We start from the raw sequence: 26,499 nt of genomic DNA, 5'->3' as shown, positions 1-26,499 counted from the left end.
GGGACAGGAATAGGGATACGGATAGGGCTGGGGATAGGGCTAGGGATGGGAATAGGGACTGAAATAGGGAAAGGGATTGGGATAGGGCAATGGATAGGGATAGGGATAGGAATAGTGATAGGGCTAAGGATAGTGATAGGGGTAGAAATAGGGATAGGAATAGGGATAGGGCTGGGGGTAGGAATAGGAATTGGGACTGGAATAGGGATAGGGATAGGGATATGGCTTGGGATAGAGATATGAATAGGGATAGGGATTAGGATTAGTATTGGGATTGGGCTGGGGTTAGGCATAGGAATAGGGATAGTGATAGGGATAGGGATAGGGATAGGGATAGGGATAGGGATAGGGATAGGGATAGGAATAGGGATAGGAATACGGATAGCGATAGGAATAGGGCTGGGGATAGTGATAGGCCAGGAATAGGGATAGGTATAGGAATAGGGGTAGGGATACAGATAAGAATGGGGACAAGGCTGAGGATAGGGATAGGAATAGGGATAGGGCTCAGGATAGGAATAGGGACAGGGTTATGAATAGGGATATGGCTAGGGCTAGGGATGGGAATAGGGCTCGGGAATAGGAATAGGGAGTGGGTTAGGGCCAGTAATAGGGATAGGGATGTGGCTCAGGATACGGATACAGACAGGGATAGGAATAGAGATAAGGCTGGGGATAGGGATGGGGATAGGAATAGTGATAGCGATAGGGATAGGGCTGGGGATAGGAATAGTTATAGGGATAGGGATAGGGCTAGGGCTGAGGAAAGGGATAGATCTATGTCTAGGAATAGGGATTGGGCTATGGATATGCAGGGGTGAAACACAGGCCCCCGCATCCGCCACGGTGCGGGGGGGCCCCCAGCTGCAGGAGGCCCCTTCAGCACAATGCCCAGGTCCGAGCAGAGGAAGAAGAAAACGAAAAAGCGGTAAAGGAGCAGTGATGGGAGGCATCTGAGGGTCACATAGAGGCAACACAGGATGAGCGAGGCCAGCAGAGTATTAAACTGAATTCATATTGGACAAGAAGCAAACAGTGCACACAGGTGACAGTGGGGTGCGCACTGAAGAAGACACGCACAGTGCGCAAAGGGACAGGCAGCTACAGACATTGGTGACAGGCAGCTTCAGTGAGGGGTGCACTCTGGGGCTCCTCTGTAAGAGGAGGGATGGTGTCTCGCATAAGACATGGACAGACACTGCACACAGGTGACAGGCGGATTCAATGGGGTGCACACTGGTACCTGTCTGTGAGGGCAGGGACAGTGCCTCGCAGAGGACACACACAGGGACAAGCAGCTTCCGTGGGGTGCACACCGGGGCCCCTCGGAGAGCAGGGACGGTGTCTCACAGAGGACATGCACAGTGCGCACAGGGACAGGCAGCTTAAGTGGGGTGCACACTGGGTCCTGTTTGTGAGGGCAGGGACTGTCCCTCGCAGAGGACACGCACAGTGCATAAAGGTGAGAGGCAGCTTCGGTGGGGTGCACACTGGGTCCCCTTTGTGAGGGGCGGGATGGTGTCTTGCAGAATACATGCACAGACAGTGCACACAGGTGAGAGGCCGCTTCAGTGGGGTGTGCACACTGGGGCCCCTCTGTGAGAGCAGGGACGGTGTCTCACAGAGGACACGCACAGTGCGCACAGGTGAGAGGCAGCTTCAGTGGGGTGCACACTGGGTCCTGTTTGTGAGGGCAGGGACTGTCCCTCGCAGAGGACACGCACAGTGCATAAAGGTGAGAGGCAGCTTCAGTGGGGTTCACACTGGTACCTGTCTGTGAGGGCAGGGACGGTGTGTCGCAGAGGACTTACACAGGGACAGGCAGCTTTAGTGGGGTGCACACTGGGGCCCCTCTGTGAGGGGAGGATGGTATCTCGCAGTAGACATGCAAAGACAGTGCGCACAGGGACAGGGAGCTTCAGCGGGGTGCACACTGGGAGCTCCGGAGTAAGTCCGGAAGGGGGCACCTCCATGCACTTTGTAGGGAGGCCCCCTCAAGTTTCGTTACACCACTGTGGATAGGAATAGGGCTAGGGATAGGGGCAGGAATAGGATATGGGTAGGGCTAGGGATAGGTATAGGAATAAGGATAGGGATAGGAATAGGAATAGGGCTGGGGACAGGGATTTGAATAGGGATAGAGCTGCCTGAATCTAACTGGATAAGAGGCAAGCAACTTGAGTAAATGGCAAAGCTACAAAAGTAGAAGTTTAGGTTGTTTAGTTTTCTGCTTCTTATTGTCATTTGCATAAAAAGGGGATCTGGGACACTAAAAGAGCATGTAACCTTATGGGTGATTTGGTGTTTGACATGTATCTGCACCTATTTTTTATTTAGCGAACTTCTTCTTTGTACCCACGACCTTGCAGAAAAAACACTGAATATTCATATTTTATTTATACGCCTTAGCCACATTATTGCTGTTGGTACCCCTATAGTCACATGCATCCAGATGTTTTTAAGACTCCAAAATAAAATGTTGCTTTAAAGATCTAAATACAAACAATAAGCGTAGGCACCCCCCCACCACCACCACTACCACTACCTGGAACGCACAGGATACTTAGAAAGAAAGTCATTCACTCAAATGCGTTTTGAATGATATATCTCACCTGGAGACATTAGGGTTGGCTCGAATCCGTGTGTGGCAAAGAATGTTTGGTAACCTGTCGGGCACCAGTACCCGGATCTGGTCCACAGCACTACAGAGCTTGAGGTAGCCCAGGTACAGACCAGGTGAGAGGGCCTGGCTGCTCCTTTTGTGATAGGCCAACTTATCCTGGCAAGAAACAGAGAATAACAAGTTACCAATGTGTCGAAGTCCCTGTCTGATACTTTTTAGACAACCTCTGAGTCCTGAATGGAAATGCAGCCAATATATACATACATACAGCTGCTCGATCATTTTAAATTAGGCCTCAGCAGAAACTGTGACACCCAGACTTGGGCCTCCTGGGAAATGTACACAACAGTGCCATCAAGTCTGCAACAATGTTATCCTTTGTACTGCAGACTGAGGGGCATATTATCAAGGACCGGTGTTAATTTTATCACCGTTTTATCGGCAGGAAACTGCCGATAAAACGGCGGTAATGGGCTTGATAATACACCCTTGTTAATTCCCATAGAAGCCCATGTTAACACAAGAACATGGGCTTCTATGGGAATTAACAAGGGCGTATTATCAAGCCCATTATCGCCGTTTTATCGGCAGTTTCCTGCCGATAAAACGGCGATAATTTTAACACCGGTCCTTGATAATATGCCCCTCAGTTTATATTTGAGCTTTTCCACAGGACTACACACTGAGAGCCAGCAAGACTCTGGCAGTGTAAAATGTATATCAGTTTACCATGAACACCAGCTAAAAGTATCATTTTTAATCACACTGCAGGCTGCTCTCTGAAATCAGTAGTGACCATCTTTGTCAAACACTCTTCTTGATTCGAATTCTGACAGTAAATTGTCCTGAAATTGATATAAGTATGTCAGATCTTCATAAAAAGAAATATTATACCTGCCAAAATATGGGGAAATATGGATCGTGGTATAGAAACCACCAAAATGTGAATGATGGGATCAATTTAGAGTAAAACTCTTATAAGCGTCTATTTATTGCTCTGATAAATTATGGCCTCTGAGGTGTCAGACTTTATAGGATGGGATAAAGTTCACATCCTCCTCTTGAGCACTCATCATATGAGCCTGAGGGAAGACCATGTCTAGCCTCCTAGGGCTGCCCTAGATGGCTCTGACAGCATCATGAACTGCATGGTGCCCCCTTTGTCACCTTCAACAGGGGTGGCCATTAAGTGCACATATACACTTTGGGAGTTTCCTTAGAGAAATATGGGTTTATTTAGAGACTCAAAATGATAACATTTTCAACAATAAAGAGCTGTTCACACCGCAAAAATATTTGTCATTAACAACAGCAAACATGGGAAAATTTCCTGAGGAGAGAGAACACAATCAGAAACCCCATTTCTGCCCTTGATACCCCATTTTCCACTCCGAACCACTAAGGGGACAGTGAGAGGTGGGTGGGGCAGACCTTCTACTGTAAGTCAGCAGATGGCTCCTTCTGTTCACTTTGTGGGCCCACTCCCAGGCCGCATTGAGTCAGATGAGCGGATGAGCTCAGGTGGCTCTATTGTCAGAATATCTGAGACAGTCACCCATCGACCAGAGGTTGAGATGTTGTGGCCTTACGGCCAGAGCTGCCGACTTTGGGGCTGGGGAACCCGAATCGAGCCTAGGTGTCAGCTCAGCTTCCTGTGATTCTGGGCAAATCATTTAATCTCCCAGTGCCTACCAAAACAAGCATCTGCAATGCAATAGGTCTCGCGTTAGGAAAGTGTGAGCTATTCGTATTGTAAAAGACAATTTTTTAAAATATGTTTTAGCTTTGAAAATATATAAATTAATAGCATTGTTATTCACAAAGCCAATAGCTTATACTTTCCTAATGCGAGTCCTATTGGCTATGGCAATGCTTATTGGTAGCAAGCAAGGACAGTGCTGTTGTGGAGCTGAGTGATGATGTGGGTGGGCTGAGTGATGTGGTGGTGTATTTGAGTGATGTGGTGGTGTATTAGAGTGATGTGGTGGTGTATTAGAGTGATGTGGTGGTGTCCCAGAGTGATGTGGCGGTGTCCCTGAGTGATGTGGTGGTGTCCCTGAGTGATGTGGTGGTGTTCCTGAGTGATGTGGTGGTGTTCCTGAGTGATGTGGTGGTGTCCCTGAGTGATGTAGTGGTGCCCCTGAGTGATGTGGTGGTGCCCCCGAGTGATGTGGTGGTGTCCCCGAGTGATGTGGTGGTGTCCCCGAGTGATGTGGTGTTGTCCCTGAGTGATGTGGTGGCGTCCACGAGTGATGTGGTGGTGACCCCGAGTGATGTGGTGGTGTCGATGTGGTGGTGTCCCTGAGTGATGTGGTGGTGTCCCTGAGTGATGTGGTGGTGCCCCTGAGTGATGTGGTGGTGTCTCCGAGTGATGTGGTGGTGTCCCTGAGTGATGTGGTGGTGTCCCTGAGTGATGTGGTGGTGTCCCTGGGTGATGTGGTGGTGCCCCTGAGTGATGTGGTGGTGCCCCTTAGTGATGTGGTGGTGTCCCCGAGTGATGATCAGCGGAGGTACTGCCACGCGATCAACATCCTCGAGCTGGACAGAGCCCTGAGGGCTGCCGCACGGCCTCCCGGTTGGGAGTGGGATCGGGAGCTGAAGTTCTCTGAGTGACCGGAGGGCCCGTGAAACAGCGCGCTGCACCCCGCTGCTGCTTGTGGGACGGTCCGGACTTTGGCTGTCGCCCGCTGGGGCCTTTGCGAGGCGGTGCCTGGCGCCTCTGGGGATTTGCTGCGGCAGTGGACGGAGGATAAGAAGGGACCGATGAGTGCGTCCCAGCCGCATTAACGAGGGAGCCGGCCCTACTACTGTGGGTTACCGCCGGTTAGCGAGTGGGAGAGGCGAAGTCTGTCCGCATGCTTGCTGTTGTGGGCTGAGACAGTGCCTCGCGCTCCTGATCTCCGGAAGGCCTCATCTGCCTGGGAGTCTGTGGTGGTGACCAGAGGACTGCATTCTTGTCTGTTACCCAGGCCCTTCCACTACTGCCGGTGTTAAACGGCCATCTTTGGCCTGTGTTGCGAGTGTGCACGGGCCTGATTACTGGGACTGAGGTGCCCCCCCTAACTTGTCTGTTATCTGGCATTGCGGCCTTGTGCATCTGACCGCCATTGATTGCTGCTGCTCAGCCCCCCTGCTATGTGGACCTGTATTACGGATCTTTCTCTTCCCCCTCTGCCGCCATTGGTGTATGGCCATGGTGCGCACCCTGTGCGGCCTGAAGCACGAGCCGGGACAGGAAGATCCCTCTAACGCACACTAGTGTTGGTGCCTCTGTCCCCCGCGGACTATCTGGAATTAAGTGCAGCGACTGGTGCTTTTACTCCTGTTACTACAAACTGGTCTCTACATCCTGCATTGGGGAGCTCTGCAAGGGAGTTCTACACCCACCATTGCAGGGGGGTTGCGGCCCAAAGGCAGCCCTCCAGGCCAAACTCACGAAATTCGCCTGGGACGGCGGATCCGGTTCGAGCCCTAAAGGCGGATCCACCGCTGCCGACAAACCTGAATCCAGAGGGAAAAAGACAGACCCGATGTTGCAGGACATACTCGATGCCATTACTACCGTCCGCACGTCTCTGAAATCACGGATTGATACGGTCTCCACTGAGGTGTCTCTCATCAGGGAGGATATGCGCACCATGAACTCTCGCCTCAAGGATGTTGTAGTAAAGACAACCTCCCTGGTAGAGGATATGTCCGAGCTGCAGAGGAAGGTGGAAGACCTACAATCACATGCCGCAAAGCTGCAGGGGCAGTTGGACGATTATGAAGGGCGCTCCAGGCAGAACAATGTCCGTATTATTGGTTGCCGGAACGCGCAGAGGGGCCGTCCGTGGACCTTTTCGTGGAAGATCTGATCATCAACTACCTTAGACCAAGTGGACTTTCTAACTTCTTCTCGGTGGAGCGGCCGCATCGGGTGCCTGGTGGCCGACCGCGGCTTGGGGCCCCTCCACGGCCGCTCCTCACCCAGATCTTCAACTTCCGCGACCGGGATGTCATCCTGCAGTGTGCCCGCTCCGTCCCGCCAGTGGAATTTCAAAACAGTCACATAAGCTTTTTTCCAGACTTCACCCTCAAGGTGCAACGACAATGAAAAAGTTTCCTGGAGGTCAAGAAGGCGCTTCATGACAAGGATGTGAAGTATGCGATGATGTTCCCAGCCATGTTGAGAGTGGAATCGGAAGAGAAATCCTGGTTCTTCACCAATCCGGAGGAGGCCTGGGACTGGCTGGAGGGATGGCAAACGGCCGGCCGAAGTCACCACCATGCCCGGAGTGCGAGGATGGACAATAATACCCGAACTTCCGGTGGAGGCTCGCCACACATGGACTTATCTGAGGCGGCGGGTGGTGCCGATAAACTGGTCTGTATATTTTTCTTTTGGTGGCGGACGTTATACTCTGTCAGACTGTGAACACTGGGGTTTGATCTAACTACTCATGTTGCATCAGTTCTGAGTTCTCAGAAGGTAGACTGTCCTAGCTGTTCTTATGGAACGTAACCAAGGCCTGCTCCCCGGTAGACCATGTGTGAAGATGTAGAGCATGTGCTTGGCCCTTGACAATGTTTTTCTGCTGCAAATACTTTTGGCTGCTTTGGTTCAATATTGAAACTTATGCTGTTTTTTCCTGGGGCTGTGTGCTTGGTTTGGCTCCACAGCCCCACAAGTCCTTGCAAGGGTGGGCAATAGGCACTCTGCTAGTTGGGGGGGGGGGGGGGCAGGAGGTTGTGTTACGGCCAAGCAGGGAGGCAGGGTGAGGGGGCTCGGGACTGCAAGTTGGGGTTGGGGGGAGGGTGGGGTGATTGGTATGGGGTGTTCTTTGTGGCACTATTTTTGTTTAGGCATGTTTTCTCCATAGGACCTCGAAAACAGATGATGATGGATTGGTTGTTGGCCTTATCCCGCTCGGTTGCAGTATCACTGGGATTGCTGGAATCTCATGTATGTCATTTGTTTTTGTTTGTGTTTTGTTCCACACCGGTACAAGATGTAGTCCATGTCTTCATTACTCCCATCCATTCACTGGCCATTGGCGTTTAGGGCATCCGGCCCAGCTGCACACACCCATGCTCAACTATCCGTCAATACTTCACACCGATTAGTTGGACGCTATGGCCCGTGATCTAACACTTAATTTGTCCACTTGGAATGTTAACGGATTGGGGGATAAAATTAAAAGGGGCATTGTGCTACAATACACTAAGCGCAACTAGCTTGACCGGGTGTTGTTGCAGGAGACACACTTGATTGGCAACTCCTGTGGTGCCCTGAATAGGAAAGGATACAAAATGGTGGTACACTCTGGGTTTACCTCGGGCTCCAGGGGGGTGAGGATCTTTCTTCGGAAGGGTTGCCCCTACATCATCCATAACTCCTGGACTGACCCCCAAGGCAGATATGCAGCGGTCTCGGGCACCTGGGAAGGGCGTGTTATTAACGCTGTTTCTGTCTATGCCCCCCCCCGGACTACAGCGCTTGACGCTACATGATTTAGGGACCCTGTTGCTGGACTTGCCACTTGGGGTGTTGGTCTTGGGTGGGGACTTCAATCTCACCATGGATGGTTCTTTGGACCGTCTTCCACCCCGGGGAGACCCCTCGAGGGGTTCAGAATTGTCTGAGTTTGTGAATGCTCTGAGGGTGATAGATATTTGCCGATGGTTCAACCCATCACACACTCGCTTTACGTTCCATTCCGGGGTGCATGGCAGTCAGTCGAGGATAGATTATTTATTCACTCATGCCCATGATGGTCAGATTTTCACTAGGTCCAGTTGCCTGGCCCGTGGTATGTCTGACAATTCCCCCGTTCTGGCGTCCCTGGGCTCTCGCACTGGGGGACGCCCCTGCTCTATTTCTGTACATCCGTGGGTGCTGAAGATTCCGCATATCAGAGATGTTCTCCGCAAATAAGCTGAATATTATTTTGCGGAAAACGTTGGATCTATTGATTCTGCGGAGACGTTATGGGGGGCCTTCGGGGCAGTCAGGGCTTTATCACTCATGGTGGGACATAGAGCTGAGCGGACTAGGAGGGTATTGGAGTTAGAGGCTGAGGTCTCGAGTCTGGAGGAGTTGGCCGCCCAAGACCCTGCTATACGCCACGGTCTGGCACTCAAGAGACAGGATTACCGGCAGCTCCTCTTTGAGGATGGGGCGGCGCGCTTGCAAACCTCTCGGCATAGGATTTATGAACAAGGGGAGCGGACGGGCAAACTCTTGGCGTGGCTCGAACGGAGGGAACAGGCAGCTAGATGGGTCAGCGCAATAGCAAAATTGGAGGGTATCCTGATTACTGTACCCCAACTCATAGCTGACGTCTTCGCTAAGCATTACGAGGAGGTATACACTAGCTCCCCTAATTCTCAGGCCTTCCTGTCTCCGGACCTTCTGGTTACGCTCGATATTCCTACTATTTTGTTGCAAGATAGAGAAATCTTGGAGGCTGACATCACAGTAACAGAGGTTCAAAAGGCCATACAAAATGTCCGTTCCGGGAAGGCCATGAGCCCTAACGGGCTTCCCATTGAGCTATTCAAGCCCATGTTAACGCTATTGGCACCCCATCTTCTTAATCTATATGCTGAATGTTTTGAGTCCGGTGTTCTACCCGCAGAGCTCCGCACTGTGGCTATAGTGGTCATTCATAAGCGAAATAAACCTCTTGAGGAGTGCAAATCCTATCGCCCCATATCTCTTTTGACAGTTGAGGCTAAGATCCTGGCCAAACTTCTTGCAAATCGTCTTCTCCACTTTATCGCTGATTTGGTCCATCCAGATCAGACGCGATTCTTTTGTTTTTGGACGCCTCAATGGCTTTCGATACTATTGAGTGGGATTTACTCTTCGCTGTTCTGGCCCGACTGGGGCTTGGACCCAAATTCATCCGTTGGATTTGGTTATTGTATACCCACCCTATGGCGCACGTCGTTGTTAATAACCACCGTTCCGCCACTTTCTCGCTTCATCGGGGCACGGGGCAAGGCTGCCCCTTGTCACCGCTGCTTTTCGCCCTTGTCTTGGAGCTTCTTGCGGTGTGGGTCCGGGGCGATCCGGGGATTCGAAGATTTAAGTGGACGGCATCTCATGAGGACCGTATCTCCTTATATGCTGACGATGCGCGGTCGCTGCGACGGGTGCTCCACATTTTTCATATTTTCGGCGCATATTCTGGATATTAGATCAATTGGTCTAAGTGTCAGATGTTCGCGTTATGGGGTTCCCCTCCGGTGAGCCCGCAAGGCTTTGATATCCTAGAGGCACCTCGGGGCTTTTGTTATCTGGGCATTTTCGTCACCCCTGACCCTGATCGCTTCTACGAGCGAAACTTGCTTGGAGCCCTCCAGCATTTCAAATCCGACACCATGCATTGGTGCTCTCTCCCTCTCACTCTTCTGGAACGTGCATCCCTTTTCAAAATGTTAGCGCTACCGCGCTTTCTTTATGTTCTACAGAATACACCTATCCGGATCCCAGATTCTTATTTTTCCCAGATCAATGGAACACTGCGGGGACTGCTACGCGGGGTTCCCATGCCGCGCATCACAATGAACAAGCTTACCTTGGGGTGGTACGATGGGAACATCGCTTTACCAGATCTCTGACTTTATTACCAGGCATCCCAACTGATGGTGATCAATCGCTGGGTATTTGAGCCTCACGACAAGCCTAATTTCCGCACGGATCACTGGCTCCTTGGTCGGGCGGTTACAATAGGGCACTTTATACCAATCCCCGCAAACTTAACTTAACGGGTCCCACGGCGCGCATGGCCAAGATTTGGCATGAGGTCACCAGAAAATCGGGATGGCGCGGACGCCTGATGAAGGCAACCCCCCTGTGGGAGCCTGATTTTCGAGGTCATCTTAGCTGTTGTCCGGGGTTCAACAATTGGGATTTGATTGGAATCTCAACGGTCAGAGATATCTAGGTCAAGGGGAGGCTGGCATCGTTCCCGGAGCTTGAAGCTAAATACCAGTTGGCTCCATCAGAGATGTTCAGGTACCTACAGATCACTCATGCGGTATCCTCCGTCCTATCTAGTGATAGTCCACTCCCCGATTCTTCCCCCCTGGAAGGACCGCTTGTTGTTGGATCCTATGGACCGCAAGGCCATTTCGCTCACCTATAAGAAGTTGGTCAACAAGCGCGCCGACCTGATGTTGAAACTTAGAGAGGGGTGGGAGAGGGATTTGGGAGATATGGAGGATGACAAGTGGTGGGAAGCTCTAGCTTCACCCCGGGAAATAGCCATCCCGATGCGCTTGCGTCTGCTCCAACTCAAGATCCTCCATCGAGCATATTTCGATGCCAAACTCCTATTTTGGCTCGGTAGACGGCCTGATACACTTTGCCTTCGACACTGCAACCAGATGGGCACCTTTTTTCATATTATATGGGATTGCCCACATATTCACGACTACTGGACGAGAATCGTCTGTCAACTCGAGAGGGCGGGAGGTAAATCCATTGAGTTGTCTCCCCAGTTATGCTTACTAAATATATGGGGGGCGTCCGATCTTACTCAGGCTGAGCAAACATGGGCCCCCATGGGCTTCATCATAGCGAAGCGGAACAGTGCACAACACTGGGGGGTGGCTTCAGTTCCATGCCTGGTTGACTGGGCAAACGACATGGATAGCACCATGGTGGATGAAAAGTCAGTATTCAAGGGACGAGGTTGCCCCAAAAAGTGGTACCAGAAGTGGGGGAAATGGAATAGGTACAGAGGAGGCATCTGCATTTCTCCAATGGTGGAACTCCAGAGAGACAGACGGGCACTGATGGCCCAGTTGACAGCAGAGGTGCTGGCTTCTCCCCCGTAGGGGTGACATTCTAAATCTCTCCATCCCCCACTACCTGTTACCGTCTATTTGCAGCTGATGTATAATCAGGTCTCGCACTATTGCCAGGAAATGTATAACGAAAACCTTTTTGCTTGTACCCCCCAATCCGCAATGGGCTGAATGGCATTATGTAGAACGCCAGTATGTATTCGAGAGTGTATTTTGTACAATGACTCTATTTTTATATGTACCGGTCTTTGGTTTGTGTGTTTTCATTAAAAATAAGAAACAAAAATAAAAAAAAGAGGTAGATGGATTTAGGTCATCACTCATGCCCAAGGCCACTGGAACTCTGCAATTCTGTGGCTGCAACGTGTTCTGCATAGTTAAAGATTTAGCAAATGTGTCATATAATCCATCATCTGCTACATAGTGTGCAAATTTTACTCCACAAAAATGTTTCTACCACAAATTAATCAAAAGTTACTAAAAGATGGTGATACATTTTCCCATACATTGGAAAGTTCTTTGCCTCGCTGGATGCATAATTCCAGTGGCCCTGCTCATGCCCAAACCTGAGCACAGTCACTGTAATGAATGTCTGTGTGGGGGAATCAGTCAACTCCAGATGACCCAATCTAAATCATAGCACAATGCCACACTAAGGACAGCATAAGTGACATCTAATATGACTTTCACTGTGCTCACACACCACATAGCAAGTTCCCATGGACATAAGAATTTCTTTTAGAGTTGTAGTAAGTCTTTCTATCAGAAAATTTCCACCTGTGCTTAAGGTTGTCTTGGAACAGCACTTTCAATTTGCTTTATATGCGACCAGGAATAAGTGATAACTCCAGGCGCACAGAATGAAGACATTGCTCTTACTGAACGCTCCCTCCACCATCAACTCTGTACTTTAAGTAAATGAGCGTCTACCCACGTGGAGCGTTATTAATAGGACATCCAAGGCATTGGGCTCCTCGGGCGATGAGACCGATTTCCGACTACTCTGAAGCTTAGACAAAGGTGTCCAGCGAACGTTTTCTGGTGTTTGACTTAGCGTCACCTCCTTCAGGGTTACGACCAAGATGTTGCCTTGCTTGTCCTTGATGGGTTCAAAGTACACCTGCCCCAAGTCCTGGATTCCCAGCAAAGCCTGAAGACATGGAGAAATGACAGAGTAAAACAGACTGTTCCAGGAAGAGGAAAGGTGTAGAAGTAATTCTATAAATAACTTACATGGGCCTCAGCCATGCAAGTATCTGATCCCATTATTATCACACACTTGTGAGCCAGTGGAAATGCTGTGTATGCCATGGGGTGATAGAAATAATTGAGCTATAAGTCAGACAATTAACAAAAGCTTACTTTTTCTGTCTGAATAAACAAGAACTAAAACCAAGAGTGAGCACATATGCAGGGCCGGCTAAGGCTTTAGCGCACGGGGGGGCCCGATGAAACAATCACTTTTGGCGTCCCACGTCCCATGACCGTCTTCTCTGATTCTCTCCCTACCACCTGCAAAAGTGCCCCTTATCTCTCCTATGATAAGATATTGCTAAACACAGTGCCCCCCCTGAGGTCACAGCACGCCACTCCACAGGTCAGCGCCCAATGCGGCCTCACAAGTCACACTGCCCTAAAGCCGGCCCTGCACATATGTATAGTATCAATTAGGTATACATAATTTCACCTTCATGGAAAATAATGCTAGTTGAAAGACATTTCATACTATTGTAAATTGTGTTGGCTTTTGCTTAAATCAATAGAGACAAAAGGAGAGTGCTTACGTACAATAAATGGAAGAAAACCAAGGACAGTAACATACAAATAAATATGATGTTTTAAGAAGTAGATATTCCTACCAGACAAAAACAAGCATAATAATAAGGAAGAAGAAGGTGAAGAAACCAGTGAAATATTTTTTTTTTATAAAATCCTAGTTGGACATCAAAGTAATAATGGTTTTCTTTGAGCTAACATGCGATGTATTGGAATCCTGATCATTTCAAAGCTGTGTAGTTTATACTTATGGACACCAGCTCTTCCAATGAGATGCTGTATAATTTTTATTTTGTGATCAATATGGAAACATCTGAAAATTTGAAGTGAGTACCAATCACCTCTTCTAAAGCAATATGACGATGTCATTTTAAGCTCATATGTTCATATCTTTTACATGAAAATGTGATGATGGCCTCTCAAGCCACGGTCTAATGATTTCAAATTATAAAGCGAAGCAGCCACTTAAGAATGACACAACACTCATCTGTGAATTTGTGACCCAGACAATGTTATGCTTCTCTCCAGACCTCTATGAATTACCGGCCACACATAAACTGTAGGGTTCCTTCACCTGCATCTGGGAGATCGCCACAAGCATCTTGAACCGCGTCTGAAGAATGCAAGAACAGGATGACTGCGACACAGTGACACACTGCCGCAACCACAGGATATCTTCCCACATGCAGGAAACCTGGAAAATATGATGTAAGCTCTGTTATCAGATGTGTCCAAATTACTGACATCCAGCAAATTACATTCTTTAATATTTCAATAAATTCCATTCGTAACATCATCAAGAACATATCTGCTAATGCTTGAACTAATCACTTGCAAGAAAAGCCCACTGTACGTGGCAACAACAGCCTGCATTTCCTTTAATGGCATGTCCGTTCCAGGCTGCAAGCCCATCGTCAGTGACTGGCAAGCCCTACAATACTGTAATAACAAGCAATGTGTTTCGTTGCAGACTTGAAATTGAGTGGCTATCTGAAGTGGGTTGTAGCATAGACCCCTGCTTCTCTACTGCTCATTGGACTTTCTATTGAAACTGTTGATTTTGTTGACAAATGTGGTTCTGAGTATTTGCATTGAGTATAGCCGCCTACTGGTAACTACAGTAAATCTAGCAAGTGTTTCGATGTATCAAATTAGATGTTGAGTCAATCGACACAAGAACCACAATTAGCAATATCATGAAGAAGAAAGAAAACATATTTTTGTTGGAGCTGAAAAGATAGTCGATGCACAGCATAGCAGTAGATCTTTCCTACTCCGCCCTTAGTTAAACAATCTGCTGCTGGAAATTGACCTACGTAAATAGGCATGCGCAGTATAAGCAATTGTAAGGCTCTTAGGTTCCACATATAGATCACAATGATGACATTACAGGTTCAGTGCCCAGTATACAATATATTTCAAGGTTTGATCAAAAATTGGAAGATAATCTTAAGAAGGAAAAGATGAACAATGGTCATTTATTACAGAAGGTTACTTACAGCATACCCAGTGAAAACAATGAGAAATGTTTATTAATTGGTATAAACAAACAGACAGCATGCAACACTGGTTTTATTATTTTTTTTAAATAAATGGTCTTGCTGTTCCTATCAAAACAAATCTGTATTTAGGAAACATATGCTAAAAAGTACTGGCATTTCCAAACTGAAACTATTACAACTTACAGATGAGACTACTATATGCTTCAGTCATGGTCGGGGATAGGACTGCCTTTGAAACTATATTAGTTTTGTGGGAGGTTTCCAGTAGCAAAGGTGAAAGGGTTTTTATAAAAACAGATTGGGAAGCCACCTGGGGACTGGCCCTTTAATAGTTTAAGGCTCTTTATTGCTCTTAAAATCTCCTCTTTGGACCTCCTCTTCAGCTAAGGGTCATTCAAGTTCAACCATATCCTTAGTATAGATTTCTGAAATTCAAATGCCAAAAAGCTAAGCTTCCCTATCTGATTCTTCGGTGGCCCCTGCCTTGTATAGGTCGGTGTAATACCTATAGAACCATGTTATTTTGACTTCCTCTGTAATAAAAATTTCTGCTCTTTTGCTCTCAAGATGGTATTAGGCCTTCAGATGATTAAGGACATAATGAGTCCTGTCTGTTTCCTGTGCCATAATCTGTCCCCATAAGGTCGGAAACTTTCACCAGGCATGCTGTAACAACGAGGTCATGCGTGTGGCCTCTATTCTGAGAACCTCCAGGGTATTTTCCTTGTGTTCACTCACAGGAATTCTAACCTGGAGTGTGGAGGTAGTCTCAAACTGGCACTGGAAGCAGAGGGGACTGGTCAATCTCCCTGCCCATATGTAGTAGGCATTTAATCATCAGAAGCTGATACAGCTGTGCACAAGTGAAACGAGGTTCTGAGCAAAGGGATCAGTTGGTGGAAAGTAGGTGCCTGAATCATTATGCTTCCAACATTTGCGGTGTGCGCACAAGGACTACCGATACTGTGACTATGGCATTTTCCAAACTGCTAAACGTACTATATTCAACCATGCCAGCAAAGGCAAATCAAGAAGCCTTCGTCTACAGTGCTTTTCTTTATGGTCTCCATGAAATAGTCGGGCACCATCCATACATTTAGAGATACAGACTTGTTATAAGCGTTGACAAGAAACAAGTGTTTCATTTCTGCATTTCATAATTCAACTGCGGTTGTTACCTCTATAAACGCTCCCTGAGTATAGTATCTAGGAGTCTCGGATCTTCATAAACATTCTTTCCAGATGATGGTCTTTCTTGTAGATTCATCCCAGCAGAGACCAAAACATTGTTGGCTTAACCCATTTTTCCTTTAGTTTTTATTAGGAATAAATTCAAAAGACTTTGTTCCTATGTGTAGGACAGTCCCCATTTTGTTGATGTATGGGAAATGGGCCTTTGAGTACTGATGAATAGCGTCAGTGTTAAGTATTTTTTGCTTCTGTCATCAATATATTTCTTTTTTTTAATCTTTATTTTCAATGGAGCATAGTGTGTCAATTTTCCTTCGTCATTGTAAGGAAGAATTCTCTCTATCTTCAAAACATTACATACAGTGCATATATACTTCTACATTCATAAAACCAGGAGATATATAAACATAGCATACAAAGTGCATATAAACAAATGAAGTGCTTACAACGTTAATTCCAGGTAGTAAAGTGCTTACGATCATCTTATCTATAAATCTTTTTAAACCACCCCGATGAAATTCAACTTCAATTCTTCCATATTCTATACAGCTTCACTACTGAGCCCAACACCCTTTTTTCATAAATAGTTTCCGGCCTAAATACTCTTTGCATTTTAATTAACCAATGGGAAATTGTTGGTATAGTCTCGGATTTCCAATTGGCAAGAATGAATGATCTTGCTACCAAGGTGGCGAAAAAGATAAATTAACGCTGGCAGGTAGTGAGTTCATCCCGTATTTCCACTCTGCCAAAAAGGGTGACTGAAGCATCGGGGAAGAGATCAAGTGACAGACTCCTTCCAATTTCAGCAAAGACATTCTGCCAGAAATTCATTAAGTGGGTACATTTGAATACCACATGCATCCAGTCCCCAACTTCCGGTCTACATCTGAAGCACCTAAGATCTACCACCATATACATTTTAAGGAGTTTGGCCGGAGTAGAGGAAATCAGCCATTTACAAAAAAATGCCATCCTCCTTAGATTAGCAGCTATTACATCCTTATAACTAATTTTATTAAATTCTTGCCCTTGTTGGAAATTAGGGTGGGAGACAGTAGATGTAAACATTCTCTCTAAATGATCTAAAACTATTTGCATATTTTCTACAGATTTAAATAACCTATACCAATTGCCCAGCCCTTTAGTTCTAAGTATTAGTTGAGCTTTCTCAAGTTGAGAACCATCACAGTTCCCTAACCTCATTAAGCCTGAGCAGAATTTCTTAATCTGGATATAGCTGAAGAAGAGAGGCACATTATAATTTCCTGTCAAGATGAGAAATTCTCACTTAAAAAAAGTATTTTATTTTATGGAACCCAAGTTTAGCCCACTGACCACATTTCTGAATAGACCACTGAAGCCCCAGAGGTATGCATTCTACTATACTCAGTTGAGGATGCAGCCATGGTATTTTGTGGGCTCCCTAGAGTCTTGAAAACGAGATGGTATAACTCTGGGGAACTTATAACACATTTTTTGGGTATTTTGGGGATTTGTAAGAAAGGAGCAAGACCAATCTCAGATTCCTTAAGCATCAGAGTCCCAAAACTTTTTGCAGATAAAATATCCTCTGAATTATTATAATTCAGTCAATTAATAAGTGAAACTTGATAATACAAGCAAAAATGAGGCAGAGCAAGATCTTCATCTTCCACATTTATTTGTAGCGTTTTAAGTTTTAGTCTAGTTTTTTTTTGCTTACCTTACAAAATGTCTTATTTCTGGATCTATCTGGTCAAAGAAAGACTAGATGACCTTAACCAGGATGTTAGAGAATAGAAATAAGAACAAAGGGAGAATATTCATTTTAACAAGAGCCTCTCATCCAATAACCGTCAAAGGGAGATCCCTCCATTGCTTAACACCTTCAATGCTACAGGGTATTTTTCTCCTGTGCTGAAAGTTTCAGATTTGCCTTGTTCATGACAAGGTCAGCTCGTCATAAGCACAGCTCCAGTGGTACTGCATGACGAGCTGACCTTGTCATTAGCATGGAAGAGGTTAAAACGTGTATGCATCTTATTAAGTGTAGACAAAACACCAGCTGCTCTGCGCCCTGTTCGGACGCTGTACGTGGGGGTAGGTTCCAACGGCCAGGACCGCGCGCCGCCGGAGGTACCATACCTTGACAGCCGGTCCCACGGGAGCAGTCTGCGTGGCACCTTAGGGAATTCTCTGGGGTCGCAATACTTCAGCAGGACCAACCGGCCTGCATTCCGATATAACCTACTAAAGAAGGTTGTATACCACACCATAATTTTCTTTTGTGTAGTACTATTTACTGAGGTCCTGAGGAATTGCCACTTGGGCAAGAAACATGTCAACCTGACCAGAGGGTAGTAGTTAACATGCATGGATAAATCCAGGGCATTTATCTCCCCTCCCACTTTTTAATCAAGGGAGTCAACCACGCGAATAAATTACATTGTGGACTGACCCACCTTTTTTATCATTCACCTTTTCACGCTACGACTACACTTCCCCGCCCTCTCACACGCATGCACCATATGGCCGGAACAAAAGATCTCCGATAAAGAGCCCCGGTTTCGGGTGCCCGTCAGACATTGCAGCGCCAGTCTGACGAGGAGCAGAACCCATATGATGAAGCATGACACCTAGTTTACTGGGTGTGTGAGGGTTTTAGTTCCAACAAGGGGATTCCCCCCTTCTTCCAGTACACGCACCCTTTCTTTTCCACTCTTCCCGGGGAACTCTGTACCTTTTCTTGTGCTACTAGACAAAACATTGAGCAGACATAAATCCACCAAATGAGTGGTTTTAACTATCCCTAAATACCGTATGCAATGAATCGTTGACTAATATCCCTGCATTGAGACGGGTAATATATTGGAGGAACAGTTAAACAGTAGTTCCTCTAACTTTGCATGATTAATATTGTACCTTCCAATTGCCCTAAATGTGCTTCTTTTAAAGAAATTTCTTGATATGTTGTTTTCATCAGCAGCGAAATACAGGACCATATCGTCCGCGTACAGCTTGAGTTTGCAGATCCAAGGACTGAAGCTAAAATAGTATGGTACTCGTTGATTGCACAAACCAAGGGCTCAATAAACAGAGAAAAAAGTGTTGGAGAAGTATCCCCCAACTAAAAGATAGTGGCAGATATATTCCAATTGACAATTACAGAAGCCTGGGCTTAATAGTATATATTCTTCACCACTTGACACATTTTAGATGGAATCGCAGATTTACTCATAATAGCAAAGAAAACATTCCATTATACTCTGTCAAATGCTTTTTCGGCATCTAACATTATTATTGCTGCTTTAATTTTTTAGTGCTAAAATAGTCAATTGATTGAAATAGGTAGCAAGTATTAGAAGCCAAGAGCCTACCTTGCACTAAGCCATTTTGATCCCAATGTATAAGGGAGGGGGTCCCTTGTGCTAGCCAGTTTGCAAGAATATTTTTAAAGATCTTGTAATCGACATTCAAAAGGCTTATTGGTCGATACAAATTTTTGTTCATCCTCAGATTTCCCCTTTTTGACAAAACTGATTACTACAGCTTGAGTAAAGGTAACTAGCACTACCTCTCCTTTTAGTATCCCATTAAATAATAATCTCAAAAATGAGTTCAGTTGGTGGAGGAAAGTCTTAAAGACCGCAATTAGAAACCCATCTATCCCATTAGCTGTAGCAGAAGGTGTTGTATTTACCACCTGTCTAACTTCTTCAGATGTAATATCGGCAATCAAGGATTCTCTCTATTCTATAGATAATGTGGGACAATCGATCCCATTTATCCAACTTTTGGCTTCCTCTGAAGAAGTGTTATGGGATTCATAATAGAGCTCCCTGTAATGATTTAAAAAATGGCAGCAATTTCAGAGGGGTGAGAGGTGGGTCTCATAGTGACTGGATCATTTAAAAAAAAATACAATTAGCATTGGCCCTACTCTTAACTGACCAAGCCAAGTACCTATAGATATGATCATTTTCTTCAAATCTTTTTTGCAAGACTGAGTCATGGGCTACAATCTCTTTGGACATAAAAAGTCTTGAACTTATATTTTGCTTGACTGAGCTTGTGTTTACCTTCCTGGGAAGGTAGGGCTAGATAGCTTGCCATAGCTATATAGAGTTCATTTTCCAACTGTAATCTCTCTTTGTTCTGTTTTTTCCTCTTATAAGCTTTATAGGTGATTACTTCCCCTCTAAAGAAGGCTTTGAGAGCTCCCTATACTGCAAAATCTGAAGCTGCATTCATATTAAGTTTCAAAAATTCCTCTAATGCCAGACACATATGGGCAATCCACTGCTCATCCACTGGTAGGGAGTTGTCAAATACCCACCTGTACCAAGTTGGGGCTTGTGTTCAAACTTCACATTTTACCGAAGTTACCGGTGGTCCGAGAAGGGGTTTCCAATCATCTCAGACCAGTACTTAAAAGAGCGTGGGAGATGAGAAAAAAGTCGATCCGGGAGGAAGAGTGAAATCTCCTTGAGTGACATGTATACATCCTCTCACTTGGAAACTCCTCTCTTCAACAATTGACCAACACAAAATCCCGTATTAAGTCCTGACAAAGTCTTCTCGACTTAGGTTTTGTCTGGGTTTTTTGTGCCCATGAGGTGTCCTTAGCCGGGTCAAACAGTAAGTTAAAATCACCACAGAGCTAATGTTTGAGTTGTAGCAAAATCAGACAGAGCATGCAATGCCTCAGAAGAGTCCTCAAAAGGAACATAGTAGCTTACAAAATTAAGAAGTTGTTCAGACATCCTCATCTGCACCCAGAGCCATCTCGCACTATGGTGTGTTTGCACTATTGTGACTTCACAGTGTAAGTTTTTAGCTACCAAGATCACTACCCCCCTAATAGCTACATCCAAAGAAGCATAAAATTCATCTTGAATAAAGAAAGACATTTTGGCCATTAATGATCCCTCCTCATAGTGTGCCTCTTGAAGAAAAATTACATTAGCTTGTGGGGCCTTAAACCACGCAAACATAGATCGTTGCTTCACTCTACTATAAAAGCTGTTTACATTGCACAATACTACCTTTAGTAATCTGGAAGACATCTTTGTAAAAGGACTAAGACTAAGTAAGCTATTTTACTCCATTAGGTTACCACACTTCTGCTACTTTTTGCTTTCCCCCCTCCCCTACCCTGCTGACCCCATCCCCCTTCCACCCCCCTCCCCCAGTGACCCCTCATCCCAAATTCCATGGACCCCTTAACTCCAGAGCCTCCCCCGCCGAGGGCTCCCTGGGTGGTCCCACCTCTTACCCCAGTGACCCTAGCACTTCCCTTTCTTCCAAACTGTGCTCTTCCTCCTCCCACCCTCCCCTGTGTTGGGGTGCTGTGACATGGCACCCAAGGTGGTGAGCTGGTGGCCTAAAATTGCTGATCCCTGTGCCTCAACCTCTTGTATATCCGACCACTCCTATTCTGAAAGAGGGAGGGAGGTGTTGCCCACTCTGATTAAGCCACCGTCCGGGCTTGAAGACTTAGGGCCATATGTATCAAGGAACCATTTTGCGATTCTGTAATAGCGATTTTTAAGAAATCGCTATTTCAGAATCGCAAAATGGTATGCATCAAGAAAAATGCATTTTTTAGAGATTTCTTGATATTCCTTAATTGCGAATTCTCAAATTGCTAATTCGCAATTAAGGAATACTTTCCCATTCATTTCTATGGGCCTCCTGGCCAATAGGAATGAAGGGGAAATTTGCGAATCGCAATTTGCTAATCGCAAATTGTGAATATTTTCAAGGGTGCAGGGGTGTCTCAAGAACACCCTGCTGCACCCCTGAAAATGACATGTGTACACATATGGCGCACATACATGCCCTAAGGGCATGTATGAGCGTCACATGGCACCTTTTGATTTTAAAAAAAATGCTTTTTTAAAAGAATTCGCAACTTACCACCAACTAGAAGTTGGTGGTAATTTACGATTCCTTAATGGCATTTTGGAATGTTTTTTTCCTTGATTCATTGCATTTAAGGAATCGTAAAATTTGCAATTCCTTAAATGCAATCGCAAAATAAGGAATGGCAAATTTAGCGATTCCTTATTTTGCACCAAAAATGTTTCATACATACCATTTAGCGAAAATGGGTTCGCAAACGCCGGAATTCTGCGAATTTCAGCGTTTGCGAACCCATTTTGCCTTGATACATATGGCCCTTATAAACCAACTACCCCCTACTCCCCCCCCCTTGATGTTGTAGGGACTGAAGAAACTCTTGTGATATCTCAACTGACTGGAAAATATGAACCTTCCCCTTATGGAGGGCCTTCAATTTAAATTGCTAGACAATGCCAGCTGGGACCCCAAGGCGCAGAAAGGAATCAACCATGGCTCCAAATTCCCTTCTGCGTCTTGACGAAAGAGAAGACATGTCAGAAAAAAATTTGAAAGCAAAATTATCATTCATTTGGTAAATTTTATCACAAATGGCACATGCCAGAATTTTTTCCGTAATTCGAAAGTCCCCAAAGTTCAAAATGATCGTTCTTGGGTATTTAGCGTTAGGGTACTGAACAGCTGGCACGTGTTGAGACCTTAGATGGTGAGGTCAATCTTCTGTACTGTTGCTTCAGGCCATACATACTTAGAAATAAGGTCCGAAACTACTCCCACAACCGTTTGACCATTTTCGCGGCCCTCAGGGATCCCAGTTATGTGTAAGGTGCATCTTCGTGATCGATTTTCTGCATCGTCTACATAACTTGCCAGCTCAGATTGTAGTTTAGTTATTTGGCCAGTCTATAGAGGCACACTATCTTCAAGATCATATATGTGTTGTTCTGCTTCCGCAACCCGGATCGAAAGTTGCTAGATATGAGATTGAATTGAGGATAACTGTGATTCAGTTCTCTTTTGTGCTTCCTCCTGTGAGAGTTTCATATTTTTTTAATTCTATCAAAATTTGAAATAATAAAGTTTGTGTGGAATCCTCTGATCCTCCCATATTTTTTGTAGTCAAAGGTACTGGAGTAGTCTGTGGAGTGAGCACCTTTACGGGCATAGCCGTAAATAGTGTTTCGGCTGTGGCCTCCACAGCAGTGGTGAATAAGGAAGTGCCCACAATTAAGCTTGCCAAAGTCTCACCAGATGAGCACGTGTCATGAGTGTCAATACTTGCATTGGACTTCGATATCATATAATTTGTTGATTTGTTCTGGTTCATTATGTTGAGTCCTGAAAACAACGAGTAGGCTCCCTGCTGCATATTAGCTGCGGGCCCTTTGCTGTCATTGACTGAAAGAGCATCAAGGGATTTGCTTCTGGGCCCAAAAAAGAGACATGATTAACCCCTTCTGTGCGGGGCATATTCCCCCGCTCTGCTGGGGGACGGGGGCGTGCACAGCGCCCCGGTGCTCATGACGAGCTCAGCTTACCAAAGCATAGTCATCCTTCACTGCTAGAGTCTGACAGGTTATCTATTTTGTGTTGTGATGCTGATTCTCTGTATCAGTTTGTGTCTCTTCTTTCTGCCCACCATTCCTCCCCTTTCAGGGTGTTGGATCACCGCCCTCACCTCAAATGCTGCTGTTTTGCATTTCTGCAGGTAGGGTCTTGGGTAGTTTCCTTCCATAGATCGTTCCGCCTGTGCCTCTTGGCCTCTGAGTTTATGTAAGCAGTTTTTTAGACTGTTGTTATTCTTTTCACATAAAGTAGTTCTACATGATGCCACTATTGCATTTCACATTCAGGAACCTCAGGTAGAAAATTAGCATTTGGGAGACCGTCCCCTTCTGTATTGTACTTGAATGATACGTCGATTTCTGTGCATGCTTGCATCATGATCTGTCCTGTCTCTTCATAGTGATGGATGCAAACCAAAATGTTTGATGGGACGCCACTCTTGTTGAACCATATTTCTATCTGATGTGCTGTATTTATTTAGAATTTTGGGAATGGCATCTGTCTCTTAGGTTGCATCAGAGAGTTCCTGTACATATTTCTTGATGTCTTTACCTTCTGCAACCGAAGCGACACACCTGATTTAGACATTACTATGTGATCTATGTTTAAAATCCTCATGTTTTTCTTGTAAAACCATGCTTTGTTCTTCCACGACCAGAATGTGAGCCCTAAACTGCTCCTGCTCCAGGGTGGTCTAATATATGGTTTTCGCAAACATTTACACAGTGACATTTTCCAACTTCATTCACATGTTTAAAATTTCAAGAACAAACCTATCACACCAACAGAAAATATTACGCAAGCTTATATAGTTATCTCTAAGTTCAACATAAAGGCACAATGTGACAAAAAGTAGAATTCATTTAATTTCAAAGTCTTTCCCTCAGTCCAGCCAACACGTGTTTCGTCGCCTGGGCGGATACCCACGACTTCCTCAGGGCTGATAACGATTAATAAGCGACCTTTATGCCTTCTAGCTGGTTGTATTTCCGGCCCAGCCTAACGCGGCGTGGGCAAACTTCTTAGTAGGGTTATGTTCGTTTTCACAAGATATTGCTTAAATCGGTAGCTCTGAATAATCACTGTGGGCCGGTGATCCTTAGTGGTGATCCCGGGATGTATATATATTTTAATGATATCCTTTCTCCAAATTATTGCGGAGAGAAGATGACTTTCCACTCCAGATATTAAGGAGTCCGAAGGCGGCTTACTCGTTTCCTCTCGCCGAGCGTTCCGCTATATTTTCAAGCCTAAGCACCCAACAACTTATATATGGACTAATTGGAATATATGCCTGTATTCTGTAAAGCGCCAATTCCACCAAAAAAAGCCATCCGTTCACAAATCATTCACATGTTTGCTTATCTCATTTAGGTTTTGCTCAGTTCCTCTCACCTAGAACCAATCTCTGCTTTAACATCAAGGACAATCTGTTGCATGAAGCTGTTTGCAAACACGTCAGACACAGTAGATAAAGAGTCCTTGGTCATTTGCTTCATGCCTCATCTTTCAGGGTGTGTATTGTTCCTTTTTTCTTCTTTGCATTACCTTGGTCTATTAGTTCTCTTACAATAAACTCTTGTTTACTTCTAGCCCCTGCCACTGATGCTAGACTGTGGCTCACCAATCTGCTACAAGAAAGCTTGACTCCAATCTAGGTAGTGGTACTGCTTGTTTTCCCTGAGTTGTGACTCTTGTAGGCTGTTCTCCGGGTGGTCTTCAGGAGGGTCACTCATGAACATGCTCCTGGAGTAATGCTGGTTAGTACTGTAACCAGCAACTGGTTAATGTACTCAAGACTTAAATGTTCATAACTGTTTCGCTATATCCCACCTTAGTCACAAAGATTCTCTTTGTCTTCTACAGCATCATGGGCAGACTATACGTTTGAGTGTATTGTCATGTCTGATCAGGGTGGCTTTCTGCCCGTGCTGCCTTAAGATTTAAAGTGTGGCCTATTACGCACTAGGGCCTGGGTTCTACCCTATACAAACAGCGTCCTTAATTGTTAGTTCCCTTTGGTCCGCTGTCCCCTGTACAAGGCTGGTCTCCACCCTTCCCTACGCTTGCTCTCAGTATTTGACAGATGCTGCATTTGTACCTCAATGGTCGTTTGCTTTTATGTGTGGTATGAGTGTCCACTCACAGACACTGCCCCCATCAATGTTCTGTCTCAGCTTTCCCCTTATCCTCCTGCAGCAGGGACCCTCATGAACCAGGTTCCCACCCAGGCTCATTAAGGGTCTTTGGGTTCCTCCCTTTCTACTCTTCTAGTCCACTTTGCCAGCCACAATGTAGCTACAATACAGTGCTCCCAGCTGCCTCGTGTGCATGTGTTTGTTTAGGTCCTGGGGAGCCTCTTCAAGTTCTTCTGAATATGCATTCTTCTCCTCACCTCTCCCTAGCACAGGTGCAGAACTTTGCTGCCTAGTGACACACACACACACACCTTTGCGCCATAGCACAAGGGTGTGTGTGTGATTCTACTATAGGCCCTTCCAGTGCAAAATACTATGCTTAGGTTATATTTAAAAAATTTCCTATTTTGTTTGTGTGCTGTACAGTGCAGCACACATGCAAAGTTGGAAAAGAAAGGTGAAATTAAAACATTTCTCCTTTTAACGCCTGCTTTCAAGTGGTGTTAATTTTTGATTCAAACCCCTGTCTCAAATATTTGGTAGATAGGGTTTTGCATCAACAAGAATGGGTGGTTGTGACAGAACGCCACTGTACCAATGTAGCACTGTTTTGTGCTATGTTTAGGTACTTTCCAGTGTAAAATACGTTTTGAGCTGGGAAGTAAATAACAAAAGAAACATTTTGTGTTCATTTGTGTACTTTTGTGATGCAAATACAGCACAAAATGCTTGTAAATGGCCACAGAAGCCAGAAGTAGATGAGGATGGGCAATAACATACTGGACGACACAATATACATTACATAGGTTTACAGAATAATTACTGATATACATGTAAACAGATACGAACGCAAGTTGACGAAGTCATTTGCACTGAATAACACAATATTTCGTCAAGTAATGAAGCTGGGATTAGAACCCAGGGCTCCTTGTTTCAAGGTGAGCTACTTTAATGCAGGTTTACACTTTTGGCCATACGTGCCAACCATTTTACTTTTAAATACAAACTTAGCTTGTAACAGAAGGACAAGGCTTCCAATTTGCAAGGAGAAACTAGTGAG

At 45.6% G+C, this 26,499-nt stretch overlaps 1 protein-coding gene across 2 annotated transcripts in view; it reads right to left on the bottom strand.

Annotated features, from left to right (window-relative positions):
• The window catches only part of LOC144784313 (ankyrin repeat and fibronectin type-III domain-containing protein 1-like), a 2,450,348-nt gene that overhangs the window by 194,123 nt on the left and 2,229,726 nt on the right, over nt 1–26,499 (bottom strand). For both annotated transcript variants that reach the window (XM_078663012.1, XM_078663013.1), the window contains 3 exons: nt 13,773–13,892; nt 12,357–12,572; nt 2,613–2,779 (listed from right to left, as the gene is read on the bottom strand). In XM_078663012.1, the coding sequence (XP_078519138.1) occupies nt 2,613–2,779; nt 12,357–12,572; nt 13,773–13,892 (503 nt within the window). The remainder of the gene's footprint in view (nt 1–2,612; nt 2,780–12,356; nt 12,573–13,772; nt 13,893–26,499) is intronic.

This window comes from Lissotriton helveticus, chromosome 10 (genome assembly GCF_964261635.1).
Source record: "Lissotriton helveticus chromosome 10, aLisHel1.1, whole genome shotgun sequence".
Lineage (NCBI taxonomy): Eukaryota > Metazoa > Chordata > Amphibia > Caudata > Salamandridae > Lissotriton > Lissotriton helveticus.
Note: the sequence above shows the minus strand (reverse complement) of the source record. Positions and strands in the feature narration are given on the sequence as shown.